At 38.7% G+C, this 18,659-nt stretch overlaps 1 protein-coding gene across 1 annotated transcript in view; it reads left to right on the top strand.

The window, feature by feature from the left end:
- Positions 1-18,412, top strand: part of ITGA9 (integrin subunit alpha 9) — a 329,646-nt gene extending 311,234 nt beyond the window's left edge. Inside the window, exons 27-28 of the mRNA XM_075212608.1 lie at positions 7,284-7,403; positions 17,975-18,412. Of these exons, the coding sequence (XP_075068709.1) occupies positions 7,284-7,403; positions 17,975-18,073 (219 nt within the window). The 3' untranslated portion in view covers positions 18,074-18,412. The remainder of the gene's footprint in view (positions 1-7,283; positions 7,404-17,974) is intronic.
- Positions 18,413-18,659: the final 247 nt, after the last annotated feature.

The following is an 18,659-nucleotide window of genomic DNA, read 5'->3' as shown; positions in this document are numbered from 1 at the left end:
TAAGGAACAGGTGAGTTTTAAGAGCCCGCTTGAAGGAGCATAGATTGGGTGAGAGACGGATGGAGCGAGGGAGGTCGTTCCAGTGAAGGGGGGCAGCTCGGGAGAAGTCTTGTACTCTAGAGTGGGAAGAGGTAATCAGAGTGGAGGAGAGGCGGCGATCATTGGCTGAGCGCAGGGAGCGGGCGGAAGTGTGAATGGAGAGGAGGTTAGAGATATAAGGGGCAGTAGACTGGGAGAGAGCCTTGTAAGTGGTGGTGAGGAGTTTGAAAAGGATTCTGTAGAGGAAGGGGAGCCAGTGTAAGGCAAGACAGAGAGGGGAGGCAGAGGAGGAGCGGCGTGAGAGGAAGATGAGTCTCGCAGCCGCATTGAGTATAGAGCGGAGGGGGGCGAGGTGGGAGCAAGGGAGGCCAGTAAGGAGGAGGTTGCAGTAGTCGAGGCAGGAGATGATGAGAGCATGGATGACAGTTTTGGTGGCATCTTGAGAGAGAGGAAAGGACGGATGCGGGCAATGTTACGGAGTTGGAAGCGACAGGCTTGGGCAAGGGATTGAATGTGGGGGCAAAAGAGAGAGAGGAGTCAAGAGTGACTCCTAGGCAGCGGAGTTGGGTGACAGAGGAGATAGTCGAGTTGTTAACAATTATAGAGAGGTCATGGTGGAAAGGGAGTCTGGGTGGGGGAAAGACAATGAGTTCAGTTTTGGAGATGTTCATTTTAAGAAAGCATGAAGACATCCAGGAGGAGATGGCTGAGAGGCAGTCAGTTACACGAGAGAGGAGGGAGGAGGAAAGATCAGGAGAAGAGATGTAGAGTTGAATATCATCAGCATATAGGTGATACTGAAGACCGAACGAAGAGATGAGAGCTCCAAGGGAGGAAGTATAGAGCGAAAAGAGTAAAGGGCCAAGAACAGAGCCCTGAGGGACTCCAACAGGGAGAGGGGAGGGGGTGGAGGAAGAACCAGACGTGGATACAGAGAAGGAGCGGATAGCAAGGTATGAGGTGAACCAGGCATGAACAGGGCCAGAGAGGCCAAGAGAGAGAAGAGTATGCAGCAGGAGGGGGTGGTCCACGGTGTCGAAGGCCGCAGAGAGGTCGAGGAGGATGAGTATGGAGTAGTGACCCTTGGATTTGGCTGATAGGAGATCATTAGTAACTTTAGCCAGGGCTGTTTCGGTGGAGTGGAGGGGGCGGTAGCCGGATTGGAGAGGGTCAAGGAGGGAGTTGTCAGAGAGGTGTCTGGTGAGGTGGCTGCAGACAATCCGCTCAAGTAATTTGGAGGCATAAGGGAGAAGAGAGATAGGGCGGTAGTTAGCAAGAGAGGTGAGGTCAAGATTGGGTTTCGTGAGGATAGGGGAGATAAGAGCGTGTTTGAATGAGGATGGGACAATGCCTGAGGAGAGTGATAGGTTGAAGAGGTGAGCGAGGTAAGAGCAGGCAGTAGGAGAGAGAGAGCGAAGGAGGTGGGAGGGGATGGGATCAAGAGGACAGGTAGAGGGTGGAGAGGAAAGAATAAGGGAGCGAACTTCTTCACCTGAAGTGGGGATGAAGGATGACCACAGCTGGTTAATGGCGGGAGGTGACGTGGTGAGGGGGGCGGGAGAGCAGTGGGAGGAGGAGATGTTCCGTCTGATGGCTTCAATTTTGGAAGAGAAAAAGGAGGCAAAGTCAGAAGCAGAGAGGGAGGGTGGAACAGTGGGAGGGGGGGGAGAGGAGTGAGTTGAATGTGGCAAAGAGGCGGCGGGGATTAGAGGACTGAGAAGAGATAAGGGACTTAAAGAAGGATTGTTTAGCGTGGGACAGGGCAGAGCAGAAAGAGGAGAGGATGACTTATTATGCCTTAAATTACACCAGATGAAGACAATTCCAGAGCTGACTCTGATTATTCTAACCTCTCGGTTCTCTTAACAAAAATGGGACTCTTCTTAGAGACTGATTGTGGACTTGAAAACTTATTTTTATTTAATTAACTGTTATAAAGGCCATGATGGATATAAGAAGATATCTAAATATTTCCAAGTTGGAATTTCCACTGTCAGAAACACCAATAAGAATGTAAGTTAGACAAAATTATATACAAATTTATATTAAATGCCCATGGGCTGGCTGAGCTGGGGGGTATGCCCCCCTCCCCCAGGACCCATAGTGGGCTACCTTGGGCTGGGTCACTGGGCCACTTCCTTTGTTTGCTTTTAAAATGTTCTAAGAGACTGCTGAGCCAAGGCTAAATATTGCCAGCGTGCTCCTATAAATGCTCTTATAAAGATCTTGGTAACCGAACTACAAGGAAGGATATCAGTGGAAAAGAGTTTGCTAACATGGGGGGGAGATGTCCTTAGCTTCTCTTCTGTAAACCATAAATAAAGAGATGATCAATTTGTGTTTTGTTGTTACCCCAGCCCAGTAAAGTTTTACAAGATCTTTCCATGAATTTTAAATAGAGGTAGTGTTTGAGGATGTTGTCCCCTATTTCAGTGCCCTTGGCTCAACTTTTTGGAAAATTGATGACACAATTTTTTGAGAATTTACTTGAAAACTAATAACATTTTCATATGGTAAAATGAAATGGCAGTTAAGAGGAACTGTTTAAATCAAGGCAAAATCTGGAACACACATAAAAATATCTGATAGCACTGCTCGTAAACTGGTCAGATATGTAAAGGAGAACCCACATATCACTGTAAAGAACCTGCAAAAAGGTTTATCTGACACTGGATTCGCATTCTACATGTCCACAGTACAGCATTGCGAAAACTGATATGCATTGAAGAGTTGTCAGAAAGTAACCTTTTCCATGATCTCATGACAAAGTCAACATCTGAAGGATTTGAAACAATACTTAGATAAGGCAGGCTTTTTGGAACAAAGTTTTGTGGACTGATGAAACAAAAATGTCATGTTCTACTTATGATACATTAGGTGAAAAACAGGTGAAACATTTAAAGAAAAGATCACCTTGCCAACTGTTAAGCAATGCCAATGGCACGGAAGTATTGCTTAGTGGAAGGGAGAATGGATGTAAGTAAATATCAAGAAATGCTGTACGCTAATGTGCCCCAGCAGGGAAGAAATTGAATCTGAAAATAGGCTGAATATTTTAGCAAGTCAACATTTCAAAACATACCTCAAAATCAACCATGTAGTTCTTACAGGAACACTAGACTAACGTTTTGGAATGGCCTTCACAGTTCCCAGACTGGAACATACTAGTTAGAAGGGTTCTACATGTTAAAGTTGAAAAAATTGGCTATAAGATTTGTCCAGGATGTGTGATTTCTGCCAAAGGAGGTGTAACTAAGTACTGACAAGGGTGCACAAGCATTTGCCCATACAACATTCACTGTTTATTTTTTTTAATATGTTAAATGCACCAAATGCATAGTAATTGCGCTTTAAAATGTGCAGAAATATGTTATGTTTAAGTTTGTTCCCTGCAGAGGTTTTGATAACTTCTTTTCACTTAGAACTTTGTTAAAACATGCAACTTGCCCACTCTTGGCCAAACTTTGGCACACAACGGTGCATAATAGTATACGCAAAGCCTGATAGGAAATGTTAAATGTAATAGTTCAGTCCGGCTCCTCTTTAGTACTCACATATTAATGCAGGCTATTGAATAGAACCGCAACAACAAATGTACCTCTGGATTGACTTTCCACTTGGCAAGAGACCTAGCAGTTTAAGTCTTGTAACAGCTCCTTTCTACATAACTCCCCTCCTAGTTAGCAATGAGAAACTAAAATATGTTTTGGTAAGAAAAGATCAACAATATTATACGTTTTCCCCTGACACTGCTGTTTGGCATAGTCATTCCACAGTTTTGGCACAGGTAGACTGAAACAGCGCACAAAACAGCTACTTTACTGTAAATTAAGTTTTCTTTTCCCTCAGAAGTCAAATCTGCAAAGCTTAGGAAACCTGCAGCTCATTGTTTTTGTCAAATGCACCAAGGAGATTGTATTTTGATTAAAGTTCAAAAACCAATGTGTATCTGAAATTATCCCAAAAAATATTTGCAACAACTTGTGCCTTGCCTTTTGACTGTTGCCAGGTAAAATGTTTTCACTAAAAAGAAAAATGTTAACAAGAATCAAAAAGATTAGATATAAGCTTTAATATGAAACGTGATAAAAAAATCAATGCTTTGGTTGTAGCTCTTTGGGAATTTCAAATTCTAAATAGTTTTCCCTAAGGAATCTTGAAATATACTATTTCAAATGCCCCTCACTCCTAGATGAATACATATGTCTATCTGGAAGAGTAGTTTTGATTGGTCTAGTTCTTCTAAACCTTGCTCATCAGAATGTATGTCTGTAAATCAGTTTGCAACTCATTCTTAAGTTTTTAATTAATAATGTGAAGATTACAAAATAAGATTACTTAATTTGATTAAAAAAATAAGTACATTTTTTTTTTACTATTATGCCTACCCTACAAACTAAGCATATCATTGTTAAAAAAATAAATAGGTAATTGGGGACATTTATAAAAATAACCATGATGACTCAGTAACCCACGTTAACCCTTTTATTGCTATCACTTTTGGATTTAAAATGGGGGTGGAAGGTAGCAGGATACTATCGTAAATCCTTAAGATGAGTGCAATGGAAAGCCTTAAGTTCTGGAACTAAAACTATATAAAAAAAAAGTCTAAAAAGAAATATATTTTTAGAATAACTATATTGTGGATCACGTGCATAGACCAAATGTCAGATAAAGGAGACATACATGTAGCTTTCTAAATAATATAATGCATTTAAGGTTATATTTGTGAATCCTGTCCTGAATATTTGAAAGATCAGACTGGGCAGAATCACGGGAAAGTGCATTTATTGCCAGAGAACTACCAGAGAAAATTGCCAGAATACCCAGAGAAATCCCTTTTTGTCCTAAAAGACAATATATAATTCACTATTTCAGATTAAGTAGAGGTTTTCATCTGATAATCGCATTTATGTATGTCTACACTTATAAAATGCATTTCCATTTAACCTAGTGAGAATTATAGGAATGTCAATAAAACTATACAGTGTTTTCACAAAGCTAGGATTATATAGACGGAAATGTTTTAACACATTGAAAAGTGAAACTCAGTAGCCTGCAGGAGCTATAAAAGTCATTATATATGCTGGCATACAATACCTGTAGAGCGTTTTCAGGATCTAGAAGCACAAAATATTCGGAAACGTTTATTCCTCGGAATGCAGTCCATTTGGTTACTTCCAACTTGTCTTCTTCATCGTCCCCTTAAGAGAACCCCACCTTTTTTTTATCGTTTTAACATGTGATTTTGAATGATCTTGAAATGGTTTTTCTTTTTCAATGGTTTGTGTTCACTGAGAGGTCAAAAAGATGTGGTTTGGTTACTTTCTCTTTACACTACTTTCATCTTTTAGTGTGTCTACTAAGGGAATGTACTTGGAAACTCATTAAAATCCACAAATATTCATATGTAACCATAAATGGGTGACAATTGTTGCAAGATTTGTATTTTCTCTAATATTTTTTTATTTTTTAACCAAAATCTATATGGTAGCATCCAATTCTAAATGAATATTGTATTGTTTAAAACCTTGTACCAAAAGCTGATACCAACATTTTTTTCATTTATTATGTACTAGCAAAAGTGATCCAGTAATTGTCCACTGTAGAATTGCTACTGGATGGAAAAGAAAACTAGTGTAGACAATTGTTTTCTTTGTGTATTTCTATGCAAATATGTATTCCCTATTGTTTGTGTACTGTATGTACATGTGTTCTGTTGTCTGTATCTGTGTGTGGGGGCAAAGTATGTGTCACGTGTCACGTGTCTGTGTATGTAACAGCGTGTGTGCTTAAACCTGCTTATTCACATGGTACCACCGTGTAACAAACGAGACTGTGTCATGAAGTCACCCAGTGAGCAGAGTTTATTTCACAATGACTTCTGCTGCCTATGGAAAAACAAAATAATACTGATAGGCACTGGTTTAGGCAGGCAGGTAGGCAGCTATTTTAGCCTTTTGGTTGGTTAAAGGACAACTGTCGAGTCAATTCCAGCCAATTGAAGTACTCGATAGGCAATAATGAAATCCGATTGTCTTCCCTAGAGATCTCTTCCTATTGACAGTAATATTGGGGAGACAGAAGTCTTTTGGCATTGTGTGAGGGTCTGACATGTGTTTGTGCTGGCATTGTGAGGCTTATAGTGGCATGCTAACACAATATGGTGTCATCATCATCATCGTCATTTATTTATATAGCGCCAACATATTCCGTAGTGCTTTACAATTGGGGACAAACATAGTAAACTAATAAACAAACTGGGTAAAACAGACAAAGAGGTGAGAAGGCCCTGCTCGCAAGCTTACAATCTATGGGACAATGGGAATTTGACACATGAGGTTAAGTCTACATTTGCAGTCGGCACAGCCAGACTGCAAAGGTAAAAGTGACTCATAAGCTAAATGATTCTGTCACACAACAAGGGGTAGTTGTATAACAGGTGGTAATAGGGTAATGTAGTGAGGTTAAGAGGGTGGTTGAGGAATATTATAAGCTTGTCTGAAGAGGTGGGTTTTCAGAGAACGCTTGAACGCTTGTAGACTAGAAAAGAGTTTTATTGTGCGAGGGAGAGACTTATATAGAGTGGGTGCAGCCCGGAAAAAGTCCTGTAATCGTGTGTCTAATTGTAAAGTGCTACTGGGTATGTTGGTGATAAATAAATGTTAATCATATTATATGGTGGCTTTTGGAGGCTGTCGTATAACTTTATAATGTCACTATATAGTCTCAGTGCTAGAATATTTTGATTTCATGTTGAAAGGCTCGTTAGTGGCATGGGGATGTTATACTGGTCATTATATAGGACTGTAGATGTTGGGGATGGGGATATATTTGATTTAGATAGTAAATGATGGGTATGATATTCACAGTATTTAGTTTTATATTGCACATGCTGGTTATTTAAATAAGCATATACTTTTAATCAAAGCACATATGTTAACTATTAACATTTTTGGAATAATGAGTATTTCCTTTTTTTTAGTACCATGTTATACTATGTTAAGAACATACTTTTTCACTGTGCAATTATACCACTTTATTCTATATGTTTGGATATTCAGTCTGTTAATCCTTTTTAGCTCTGTGGAAATAGATTAATAATTTTGTTTTCAGGATCTCTGTTCCACTCTTGTATCTTCAGTGTTAGCTCATTACAGTAAATTATATTTTCCTCTATTTTAAGTAAAGAAAGTGAGATGTAGTATATCAGTGTTACAGCTCTTCATATAATTTCTTTCCAGGCGGTGTTTGAAGCCTTACACAATCTAGAACCACGTGGTTATGTGGTCGGGTGGATCATTGCCATCAGCTTACTGGTTGGGATTCTCATATTTTTGTTGCTGGCTGTACTGCTATGGAAGGTAAGAGAAGTACACCTAAGGGGGAACAATCAATTTTCACATGCTGATTTTAAATACAATAATATATTGTGAATGACTGGTTATTCTCAGGGGTTCACCCTTAATATTTAGGACGTAACAGCCTGAAAACAATGAAGTGGAAGGAGGAGTTGTCCCCTGCAGTACAGAGTAGTTATGTAAGGCTCATTGAGAAACTGGTACTGGAAAACTGTGATGTCAAGTGCAACTCTATGTAAAACAAAGTACATACATCGAACTTATTCAGCTTATGTATGGAAAATTAATTAACTGTTGAAGTCACTTAAGTGTGTTTTTATATGCTTAATTCAAGCATAATTGGAATTATTATTTTAGGACCACAAATTCAAGAAAATATTGATATAGATATATAGATATGGATAGATCATATAGATATGAAATTGCTTTTGAAGTACATATATAAATGAAGCAGTACTGTACAACTTGTTTGTTATGAAGACCCATATTTATTATGAAAAACATAATGGAAGAACACATCTTTAATGACAGTATTCTATATCCTCCACAGATCCAAATAAATAAATATACATTGCAACTAGCCTGGACACATTGAATTATTGGTATTTATTTGTTAACAAATATTAACTAGATACAGGTATTCCAAGAGCAGTAATACTAATGAAAATAATTAAGATTAGACATTGCCCATTACAAGATAACTGTCATGTATGTATTAAAAACAGGGACGCTGTCATTTTTTTTGTTCAATTTCCTCTCACCTTGATTGAAAGATTCCCTGTATGTATTTGATTCCCTTTCTATTTAACCTTATAAAATATGTGTTTCTTACCCCAGTATGTGACAGTGTTGCCTCCGAACCTCAAATGTTCTTGCTCATACCTTTATTTTTCTGGGGGTGGTGAAAACATTTCCACACTGTCTGGAATGCAGAATGCCTCCTCTTCATGCTGAGCTATGTATCTCCATGGCTGCAGGGTGTTTCAGATTCCAGGAAGTGAGGGGAGCCTGTAAAGAGGAATCCTCTTGATTTCATCCCACCTTCTACAGCATGTTGCAAGCTACAGGCAGTGACCTTGGTGGCCAGATATGACCTCTGGGTCCCGAATGGCAGGACTTTTAAAGCATCTGTGGTTCATGCTCAGCTAGTTTAGGAATAATCCAGCTATGACTTTGAGATGTATTTGTTTTTTTTAAAAGTAAAAACAGGATGAATTTGTTTGGCTGATCCGGAGGTGATCTACATCACAAGTTTATAAGACAAGCTCTCTTTGTGGCCAGGTGCACTTATCATGTATTGCACAAACTTGTGTATACTCAGTGAACTTTGAAAAAATATTTTTTGCACTCTTCCCCATCACACCCTCCATCAACTCCTTAAATATGGCAATCATTGATGTTGGTATTACCAGTATTTTTCATTGATGGAGTAAAATACATTACATAAGTTTCAGGGGTTGTGAGAAACTCTTTTTAGTTAATGCCTGTGGTAGGAAATTGCGTAAAAACTTTTGGAATATAAACACAGAGATTACGTGTTAAAAGCCAAGGAGTAATTGTATGATAGTATGTAGAATTCTTGTAGATTCTTAGCAGGGAAATGGGAAACTTTAACATTACACTGCTGGGAACACAAGTTTATTATATAAAGCTAATAAATGACAATGTGCTTTTCATCAAGGAACTTATCCAAGTTGAACTGAAAACCCTGTAATAGAGTTGCTTCTGCTATTTCCTCTGGCACCCCCATGAATTCCACTAGCTGATTTCTCTGCATGAAAACAACATTCCAAGATGCATTCTTTGATTTAGCTTTTGTGGATATCCTCATGCTCATTTTATTGTGACACTCATTTCCCCATTTGGTACCTGGAAGTAATTATTAGAAATAATGAATAGCACCCCAGCCAGATTAGTTTAATGAGGTAGCCAAGCTCTATGTGCAGACTTAGTAGGGGAAAAAATGGAATTGAAGCAATAGGTCTGTGTTGTTCTAAATGTCTGGATGAACTTCCATTGCTTGAGTTCAATTTTCAGATAAATTTCAGCTGCAAACCTGATGGTGGCTGTATCTATTAATATGCAGGATAAACCACTCCCATATCCTTATCCTGGAGACCACACTTTTCCTCGGCCTCAACTCCTTCACACTCAAACTTATTTATTCAATGTCTAGTGGTGCATGACACACGGTAGTGCATAGTTTAAGTGGAGAATGAGAAAAACTTCTTTGATTATTCTAGCTCAAACAGCACTGGGGTGCGTTTCCTATTGTTTGGGAATGGGTTTGTAACAGTAGAAGATCTATAGGGCTCAGTGGCAATACAGGCCTGGGGATTCTGGTCCTTCTGTTGTGATGGTCCCCACTCTGCTCATATGAGCATGTGCAATGGCTGAAGGGGGAGATCATGTCAAACAAACCTTATCGACTTTTTTGACTGGGTGACTAAAGTAATAGATCAAGGGGTGTGTAGATTATTATTATTATTATTAGTATTTATTTATAGGGCGCCACTAGGTATCCGTAGCGCCGTACACGGACAGACAGAAACACGGTACAGGGTGAGACAGCACGGAACAGTTAACAAAAAGCACAGTAACTCGGAAGCTCAAAGTACAGCTAGATGAAAGGTGAGAGCCCCCAGGGGTAGAGAGAGGGGTATAAGGGCCTTACGGAAGAGACAAGGAGCCGGAGAGCAGAGTTAAGGTGGTGGAGAACAGGAGGAGAGGAGGCCCTGCTCAAAGGAGCGTACAATCTAAGGGATCTAGATGTTGCTTATCTAAATTTTAGTAAGGCTTTTGACACTGTCCCACATCGCAGACTGTTAAATAACCTTGAAAGCTTGGGATTGGATTCAAAGAAGGTTAAATGGATAAGTTCTTGGTTGCAGGATAGAAACCAGAGAGTTATAGTAAATGAAGCATTATTCACAGGAGGTAGAGATTGCCAGTGGAGTACCACAAGGATCTGTACTTGTACCAGTGCTTTTAAATATCTTTATTGGACACATTGCAAATAGTATTATAGGGAAAGTATGCCTTTTTGCAGGTGACAGAAAGATATGCAACAGGGTAGACAAACCAGGAGGGGTGAAACAAATGATTAATGATCTAGGTAGACTAGAGGAATAGTCAAGAGAGTGCCAACTACAGTTTAATGCCAAAAATGCAAAATCATGCCCGTGGGTTTCAAAAACCCAAAGGCTAAATAATGGCACTGTGGTGGAGGAGTCACTTTTCAATGACTTAAAGGCAGGTAAGCAATGTACCAAAGCAATGAGGAAGGCAAATCAGATGCTGGGTTGCATAGGTAGAGGAATCAGTAGCAGAAAGAAAGAAGTATTTATGCCACTGTATAGGTCATTGGTACAGCCTCATCAAGAATACTGTGTTCAATTCTGGAGGCCATATCTCCAGAAGGATATAAGAAAATTAGAGACTGTACTAAGAAGGGCAACTAAAATGGTGTATGGCCTACAACACAAACTTACCTGCAAATACTAAAAGATCTTAATATGTATAGTTTGTAGCGAAGAAGGGAAAGGGGGGCATGACAGAAAATTTAAAATATATCAAGGTTTTGAACAAGGTACAGGAGAGAAACATTCTTCAAAGGAAGAGAAGTACTAGAACACAAAGTATGCACTGAAACTGGAGGGAAGTAGGTTCAGAGGAAATTTGAGGAAAAAGTACTTCACAGAATGGGTAGTGGTTAAGGGGAATAGCCTCCCATCAGAGGTGGTAGAGGCTAATACAGTAGAGCAGTTTATACATGCTTGGGATAGACATAAGAATATCTTTATAATGAATAAAGGATCAAATAGGGGTTGAGGTTACCATAGGTTAATAAAACAATGGGCAGACTAGATAGGCCAAGTGGTTTTTATCTGCCATCAAATTCTATGTTTCTGTGTATAGTGAAGCTCCATTTGGTAGGTCTAACTTTGCCGGTATGGTCAAAGATGAGAACTGAAGTAGTAGAGTAGTCCATAATGTAGGGTAGTGGAGACTCTAAGTGTGCCCAAAATCAGTGCAAGTTCCTCCAGGGTAGGTGTTAAGTGGAGGGCTGCCAAACTTTCCCCTTAAAAAAAGTATGTTGCAGAACAAAGGAAGCCAGACTGATGTAAAGAAAAGTAATCATGGCAAGGGAATGGCAAATGCAAATGAGAAATGGTTATGTATATAGCAACATGGAATATATTAACTCTGTGCAAGCCAGGAGCTTTATAGAGCTTAAAGGGTGAGCTGTGGAAATACAAAGTGGCCGTGACATCAGTCCAATAGCTTAAATGGAGAGGAAGTGATTTTTATCTACTGGAGCATATATACTTTTTTTTTTACAGTTGTGGTATTAGGTAGTACAGATTTCCTGGTAGAAAATAGGCATAAATGGGCCATGTTAAACTTTAAGCGAGTGAATGAAAGACTATATATTCTTAGGATGAAGGTGTGCTTCTTCAGTATATCATTTGTATGCGAGTATGTGTATGTGCCCTAACAGAGAATGCTGAAGAAACTGAGAAGGACAGCTTCTATGAACAGCTAGAGCAAGAAATATGGAGCATCACAAGACAAGATGTTAATGTGATCTTCGGAGACCCTAATGCATACTTGCCGACTTTCTTCAGCTCCCTTCCGGGAGCCAGCCAGTGGAGGGGGCGTGAGGGGGGCGGGACGGCCAAAAATCGCATCATTTTGGCCTCGCCCCCTGTGACTGCATGATGTCATTTGACAGCGGGGGTGGGGCCAAATGCAGCGATTCACCGGGAATCGCGGCATTTGGGATCTAATTCTGCCCACTTCACTAGGAAGTGGGGCACTTCCTAGTGAAGTGGGCAGAATTCGGGAGGTTGCCACACTCGCCCGGGAGTCCGGGAGACTCTCGCAAAATGCGGGAGTCTCCTGAACATTCCGGGAGAGTTGGCAAGTATGCCCTAATGGTCCCCTGATGCTGAAAGAAATTAAACAGATCTCGTGCTTATTGATCACAAGCACGCATGCGCTATACTGCTAGTAGAGAGCTGCAGTGGTGCAGGAGGAAATTTGGACAATTTCCTTGTGAGGGTAAAGTACAAACAATGAATAGTCTCTTATAGAGTTATTAAATGAAAGAAGGTGCCTAGGTATAATGACTCAAAGCTTAAATAAGATGGAGAAATGAGTAAGGAACTTGGAAACAAAATAGATAACTGTATTCAGGAAATTCCCCAAAGCTGAGCAGAAGAGAGGAAATTGGAAGACAATGAAAGAGGTAATTCAGAAAGCAGCTGATAAAACTATATGCTTACAAAAGGTGACAAAGATACAGAGATGTTTTGATGTTGAGTGCAGGATAAAAATACACGAAAGAAATTAAACAAGATGATGAATGCTACAAAGAAATGGTAGAGCCACCACAGAGGAATACGAACAGAAGAGGAGAGATGCTGACACAGAATGCAGAAGACAGAAAAGGGAATATGGAAGATTTGGATTGCAGAGCTTGCAGAGCAGACTGGTAGACATGAGGGCTTTCTGCCATGAACCACCTTCTGTAAGGATGAAGAGGGGAACCTTATAGGTGATAAAGAGCAGATTTAAGATAGTTTGAATATTTTTAGAAATTTAGGAACTTCAATAAGAAGGGTGAAACTGAAGGAATAATAGAGAAAGAATAGATGTAGATTAGGCAATAATGAATGTGGAAAGGACAATCTTGGAAGGAAGGAATGATGAGCAAGTATAAGCCCCTGCACTAAAAAAACCTAAGCTCCTGGAGAAGATAATGTTACAGGCTACAGCAGAAATGATAAATAGGAGAACAGCTGCTGTCACATGTCCACCAACATACATCTGACATATGGAAAAACTGAAGAAATGCCAGAGCAATGGAACACTCTGGACTATACATAAAAAAGAATGATAAAGCAAAGTGTGAGTACTATTGTGGCATAGCTTTACTAAGTGTAGCCTATGCTAGCTAAGATTATAGCTGTGAGACTGATGCCACATGCAGAATGTATTTTGGGAAATTATCATTGTGGCATTCAGGTTAATAGGTCTACCACAGATCAGATTTTTCACTGTCAGACTGATTTTGTAAAAATGTTATGAACATAATGATGAGGATCACCAACTGTTCGTTAACGTCATGGAAGCCTATGACAGCATGGAGAAGGAAAAATAGTACTGTGCCTTGAAAGAGCTAGGAGTACCAGCAAAGCTCATAAAATTAGTCAAGGTAACACGCCATAAGACGATATGTAAGGTTATTATCAAGTTATCAAAGTGATTTGAAGTTAACCAAGGATTGAGGCAGGGTGATCTGTTGTCAACATTTTTTTTAGTATCTCCCTGGAAAAGTTATGAGATAAGTAGAAGACGGCAAACTCTCTAGAAGCTTTTTTTAACAGGATAACACAAAAACTTGCATATGCTAAAGACATCGATATGCTGTCTCACCAATTGCAAGATCTTGAGAAAGGACTAGTAAGGATAGGGAGAGATGCAAAGAGGATGAGAGTAAAAGTGAATTGCTCCAAACCCCATTATATGCTTTCACCTAGAAAAAGACATACAGGAGGGGATCGGTCTATTCAACAAAGGAGCCAACTATGAATGGTGTCAAAGCTTTAAGTATCTTGGGTAATTTATTACAGAGGATAATAATATGAGAGAAGAGATAAAGACTATAATAGCAACAGGTAAGAAGCAGATGAGCTACATAGCTCTGCAGAAAGTCTTTAAGACACATAGCCTTAGAAGAAACTTAAAAATGGCCATCTACTGTATAGTAGTGAGGCCAGTAGTGACCTAAGGCTGAGAAGACTGGACAACGGCCACCTATGATGATGATGAACTCCTAAGAAGATGGGAGAGGAAGGAATTAAGGAGAATTTTTAGCCCTATACATGAGAGAGACCTCTGGAGAATCATAAGACATAGTGTCCGAAATAAAAGCAAATAGGCTCAGATGGCTAGAATGCTGGAAAACAGGATAGTATAGAAGGTGTTCAGCAGGAACCCATGAGAATGGTGTCAGAAGCAGGCCCAGAAGTAGGTGGTTGGACAATGTTTTTGATGAGTTTAATGAGGATCAGAGCAAGAACCACATAAAATTAGGCTGCAATTGTTCAGGAAGCTAGGGAGTCAAGTAGAAGGAGGTGAAATATTGTATTACTAAAAAAGCACTGTTGTGAAGGAACAGCTTTTTGCTATGGAATATTGCTGTAATTGTATTTTCCTTATAGACAGCAACATAATCACAATTATACACTGATCTGTTCTCTTTAAATCACAAAAGCATTTGTTTATGTGTACTATTTATTAAAATGGTTCAAAAGAGGTGGAAATTGGCCAGGAATGGTTTTCTGTAATTTGCCTGATATTTCAGAACTTTTTCAATGTTCAAAATACCCTGATTTTAACGCCACTTAGGTAGTCTTGTATTCCACTTCTTTTAATGGAATGCTGTTATCTCAATCTAAGATAAGAACACAGGAACAAGTAAAAAAATGTATTTTAAAATACAGTCCATAATACAGCAGTTGAAATAAAGACAGCCGCTATGTTCCTTTAATTTTCGTAGTTAGATAAAAGATGGCTATTTGAATGAAAAAGAAAAACGTTAAATTTAATTTGTTGGGTAGGGAGGTTCTTACAGATAAGTAGATGTTGACTCAGATTTCCACTGACTTTTTGCCTGTGCGTCCCATTCATGTGAAGTCCTGTAAACAAGGTGCAATAATCACCAAAAATAGTGGAACAGTTACCTTGCATTTTGAGGTGTAACTTGTTGTGAGTTGTTATACAGGGAGAAAAAAATGCAAACTGTGCAAATCTAGATGTGTTATTTTCTGATGAGATCTACAATTGTAAATAATCCTCAATGTAAAATTCTCTTCGTCAGACAAAGAGAGGGAAGTAGGAGCCAATGGGACACATGTGGAATGTGGTGGATGGAGTGGACATGAGGGTCTAGTAGAGGATAGGATAGGCAAGCATGAATAGGTCGATTTTAAGGGAACATTGGAATGATTGTTGGTTGGAGAGAATCTGGTAGAGTTAGGTAAGGAGTTCCATAGTTGGGGAGCAGCGGGGGAGATCTTGGTGACAGGAGTGGGAAGAGCTGAAGAGAGGGGAAGAGAATTGAAAGTCAGAGACAGAGTGGAATAGTTGAGTAGGAGTGTTATGAGGTTGAAGAGGCTTTGTAGGTGAGGGAAAGCAGTTTGAACTGGACTCTAGAGGGAGTGTGGAGCCAGTGAATGGAAGTACAGAGAGGAGCAGCCGATGAGGAGCGTTGAGAGAGGAAGATAAGTCTAGCAGCAGCATTCAGGACGTATAGCAGGAAGGAAAAGTGGGTGAAAGCAAGACCAGTGAGAACGTAGTTACAGTAGTCATAATGGGAAATAATGGGTTATGGTTACTTTCTGAGTGAGGAATGGCTGTATATCAGCAAAGTTGCTGAGGAGAAGGTGTCAGGATTGTGAGAGGGACTGGATGTCAGTAGTGAAGCTGAGGGTGATTCTGTCTGCTGTGAGGTGTGTAGACAAGGCACTAACCATTTTAAACAAGTGGATTATTCTTTATTTTCACTCCAGTTTCTTTACATTGTAGTTGACATTTTGGTCTTACATCCAGACCTTTTTCAAGGCAGATTTACATAGAACAGCAGACAGAAGCAGCATAGACCTTAGGTCTATGTAAAGGAACTAGATTGAAAATAAAGAATAATCTATTTGTTTTAAATGGTGAGGGCCCTCTCTACCTTTATATATGTACTAGCCACTATGGAAATGGGAGCTATTGTGGAGCACCCCAAAGGAGGATTTACTTGAAGATGTGAGTGCAGTCTTTTCGAATATCTATCTATCTATCTATCTATCTATCTATCTATCTATCTATCTATCTATCTATCTATTAGTTCCTATATAACTTGTGGCCACCATCTAGAGTTTGTCTAAAGGCCGTTATTCTAAGACACCAAAGTATATTTCATGTGAGCATTGAAATACAGAATGGACATATTAGCATTTATTTTTTTCTGTGCAAGCTGAGAACTTATAAAATTGACTTTATCTGATAATGTAAATGTGCATTAAAACCATCTTCCAGATTTTTCCCATTGCTTTATGAGTGTAATTTTGTTATCTCTACCACTTTCAAACAGTTAATTTGTTAAGGTAAAGGTGAAACTTGATGCTGTTGAAGGAAAGCCTGCCTTTATCATCTTACTCTATCAGAATGAACAATTTTCAATACATTAAGGAACTATTCTGCTGATAAGCATTTGATAATAACTAGACATTTTTTATGTCTAAAAAATTTAGCTGACCTTGCCATCAAGCGGCCATAATACATAGGAAACTGTATAATTACTATCATTCTCATCCATCAATTAGAATTTGGTCTCTGCAGATATCCCAGTTCCCCATCCAAATTGCTGTGCTTTATAAATCACTTAAAGGGCAAGTTAAGACAATTTTCCAATGTAAATTAAATTTCAACAATAACAAAATTATATTATTCCTTGCTTATACAGAACCTGTGCAAACACTTCAAAATCATTTACAGAGCAACTCTATTTACAGTCAAGTTAATTATATCAATTATTTTATTACTTGGGTCTCTATTGTAGTAAATGAATGAATACAAGAAAGTCCTCTTAATATTTATTTCTTTTACCACTTCTAAGAATGAATGGTACCTTTATTTAAATTGACTGTAAGTTCTCTTCGTAAATCTGGCTTTGGGAAAGCCAGGTTCTCCTTTAACATAGATTGAATGCCAACACGCTCCACATGAGGACATATTACTCAGAAAGCCTGGTGGATTTGGTAACAGACTATGTCCATAAAATATATCAGCAATCCAGGGCTGCTTCTAAAAGGCACTATGAATAAAAATGTATTAATTGAAAAAGATGTATATACTGTCATCCTAATAGACACATTTTGCATATATAATTGGTTGAATATCAGTGGCTGTACTACACATCTTAGTTACTATTAGCTCTTTATTTTGACTTGTCTGTCTGAAAATAACTGAAACCCATAAAAAAAATCACATTGGCATATCTCACGTCATATTGTATTTAGTATTGCCAATCGTTTAGTAATCTATAGGATTTTTTAATGTTTAATAGATATGTATAGTGTTTCTGACATATATAATTTTTAATTGAAGTTAGTGCTCCAAGTGATTGTTGCATATTCCACCCCATAAAAAAAATATAAATTTGTGCTATACTCTAGCTTTAGGGCTAATGATTAAATTTTTTAATGATTAAAAGCTTAACAAGGCCTGTATTTCTTATTCCTTGCAAAATGCTACTTCAGTATATATATATTAATTAAAAATAATTGTGAAATACAGTTAAGGTTTAAATACAGATTGAACCCACCCCAAAACCCCAACTATTATCTGATAACTCATGCATGCTATCATATTAAACTTTATATAACTACACACTTTAATCATTGTATTGATGTACAATCATGTATTTTTAGATAGATCAATACACAGATTAATTATAATATTAGAGCTGTTTCTGTATTTAAAATAACAATCTACATGTTTGCTTTGCTCCTTTTCAGATGGGATTCTTCCGCAGAAGGTACAAAGAGATCATTGAAGCAGAAAAGAATCGGAAAGAATATGAAGAAAGTTGGGACTGGGTCCAAAAAAATCAGTGAGCTGCATGTGCCAGTCCAGTCACCTGACACACATTTGCTAGCTAATTGGCTCTTGTATCTTCCATATGTGGAAGAAAAAAAATCTTCTCCAGATTTTCCGGAGGCTTGTTGATGTTTATTCCTTTATCAGGCTGACTAGCACAGGCGAGTGTGTCCTGAGGCAACCACTAAAGCTACGTGAAGTGACTGGAGCAATTCTATTCCCTCTGCCAAGAAAAACTTTAGCCATCATGCTGCAGTGAATAGCAATATTTATGAATCCATCATACAGTATGTGGTAAAACTTCAGGGAAAAGCTGTTACCAAGAAGCATTTCTTTTTATAAATATATAACTTTTATACTGAATTTGTCTTTATATTGGATGATTTAATGTAATAAATAGCTGTACAGTTCTCTAGCGCACTGATACTTGGCTACACCCACTGATCCCCCTAACCTGAGCACTCGGGAAATTATAGAGTTAAAATCTTAACTAATCAGGTATATCACTTGTGCTGGGCTGCACCAAACAGCAGACATGCTCATTAGGTTATGCTTTTAACAATTTAATTTCCATAGTACTCAGATTAGTGGGAACAGTAGCTA

Source organism: Mixophyes fleayi, chromosome 5 (assembly GCF_038048845.1).
Source record: "Mixophyes fleayi isolate aMixFle1 chromosome 5, aMixFle1.hap1, whole genome shotgun sequence".
NCBI lineage: Eukaryota > Metazoa > Chordata > Amphibia > Anura > Limnodynastidae > Mixophyes > Mixophyes fleayi.
This window is presented reverse-complemented; position numbering and strand designations above follow the sequence as displayed.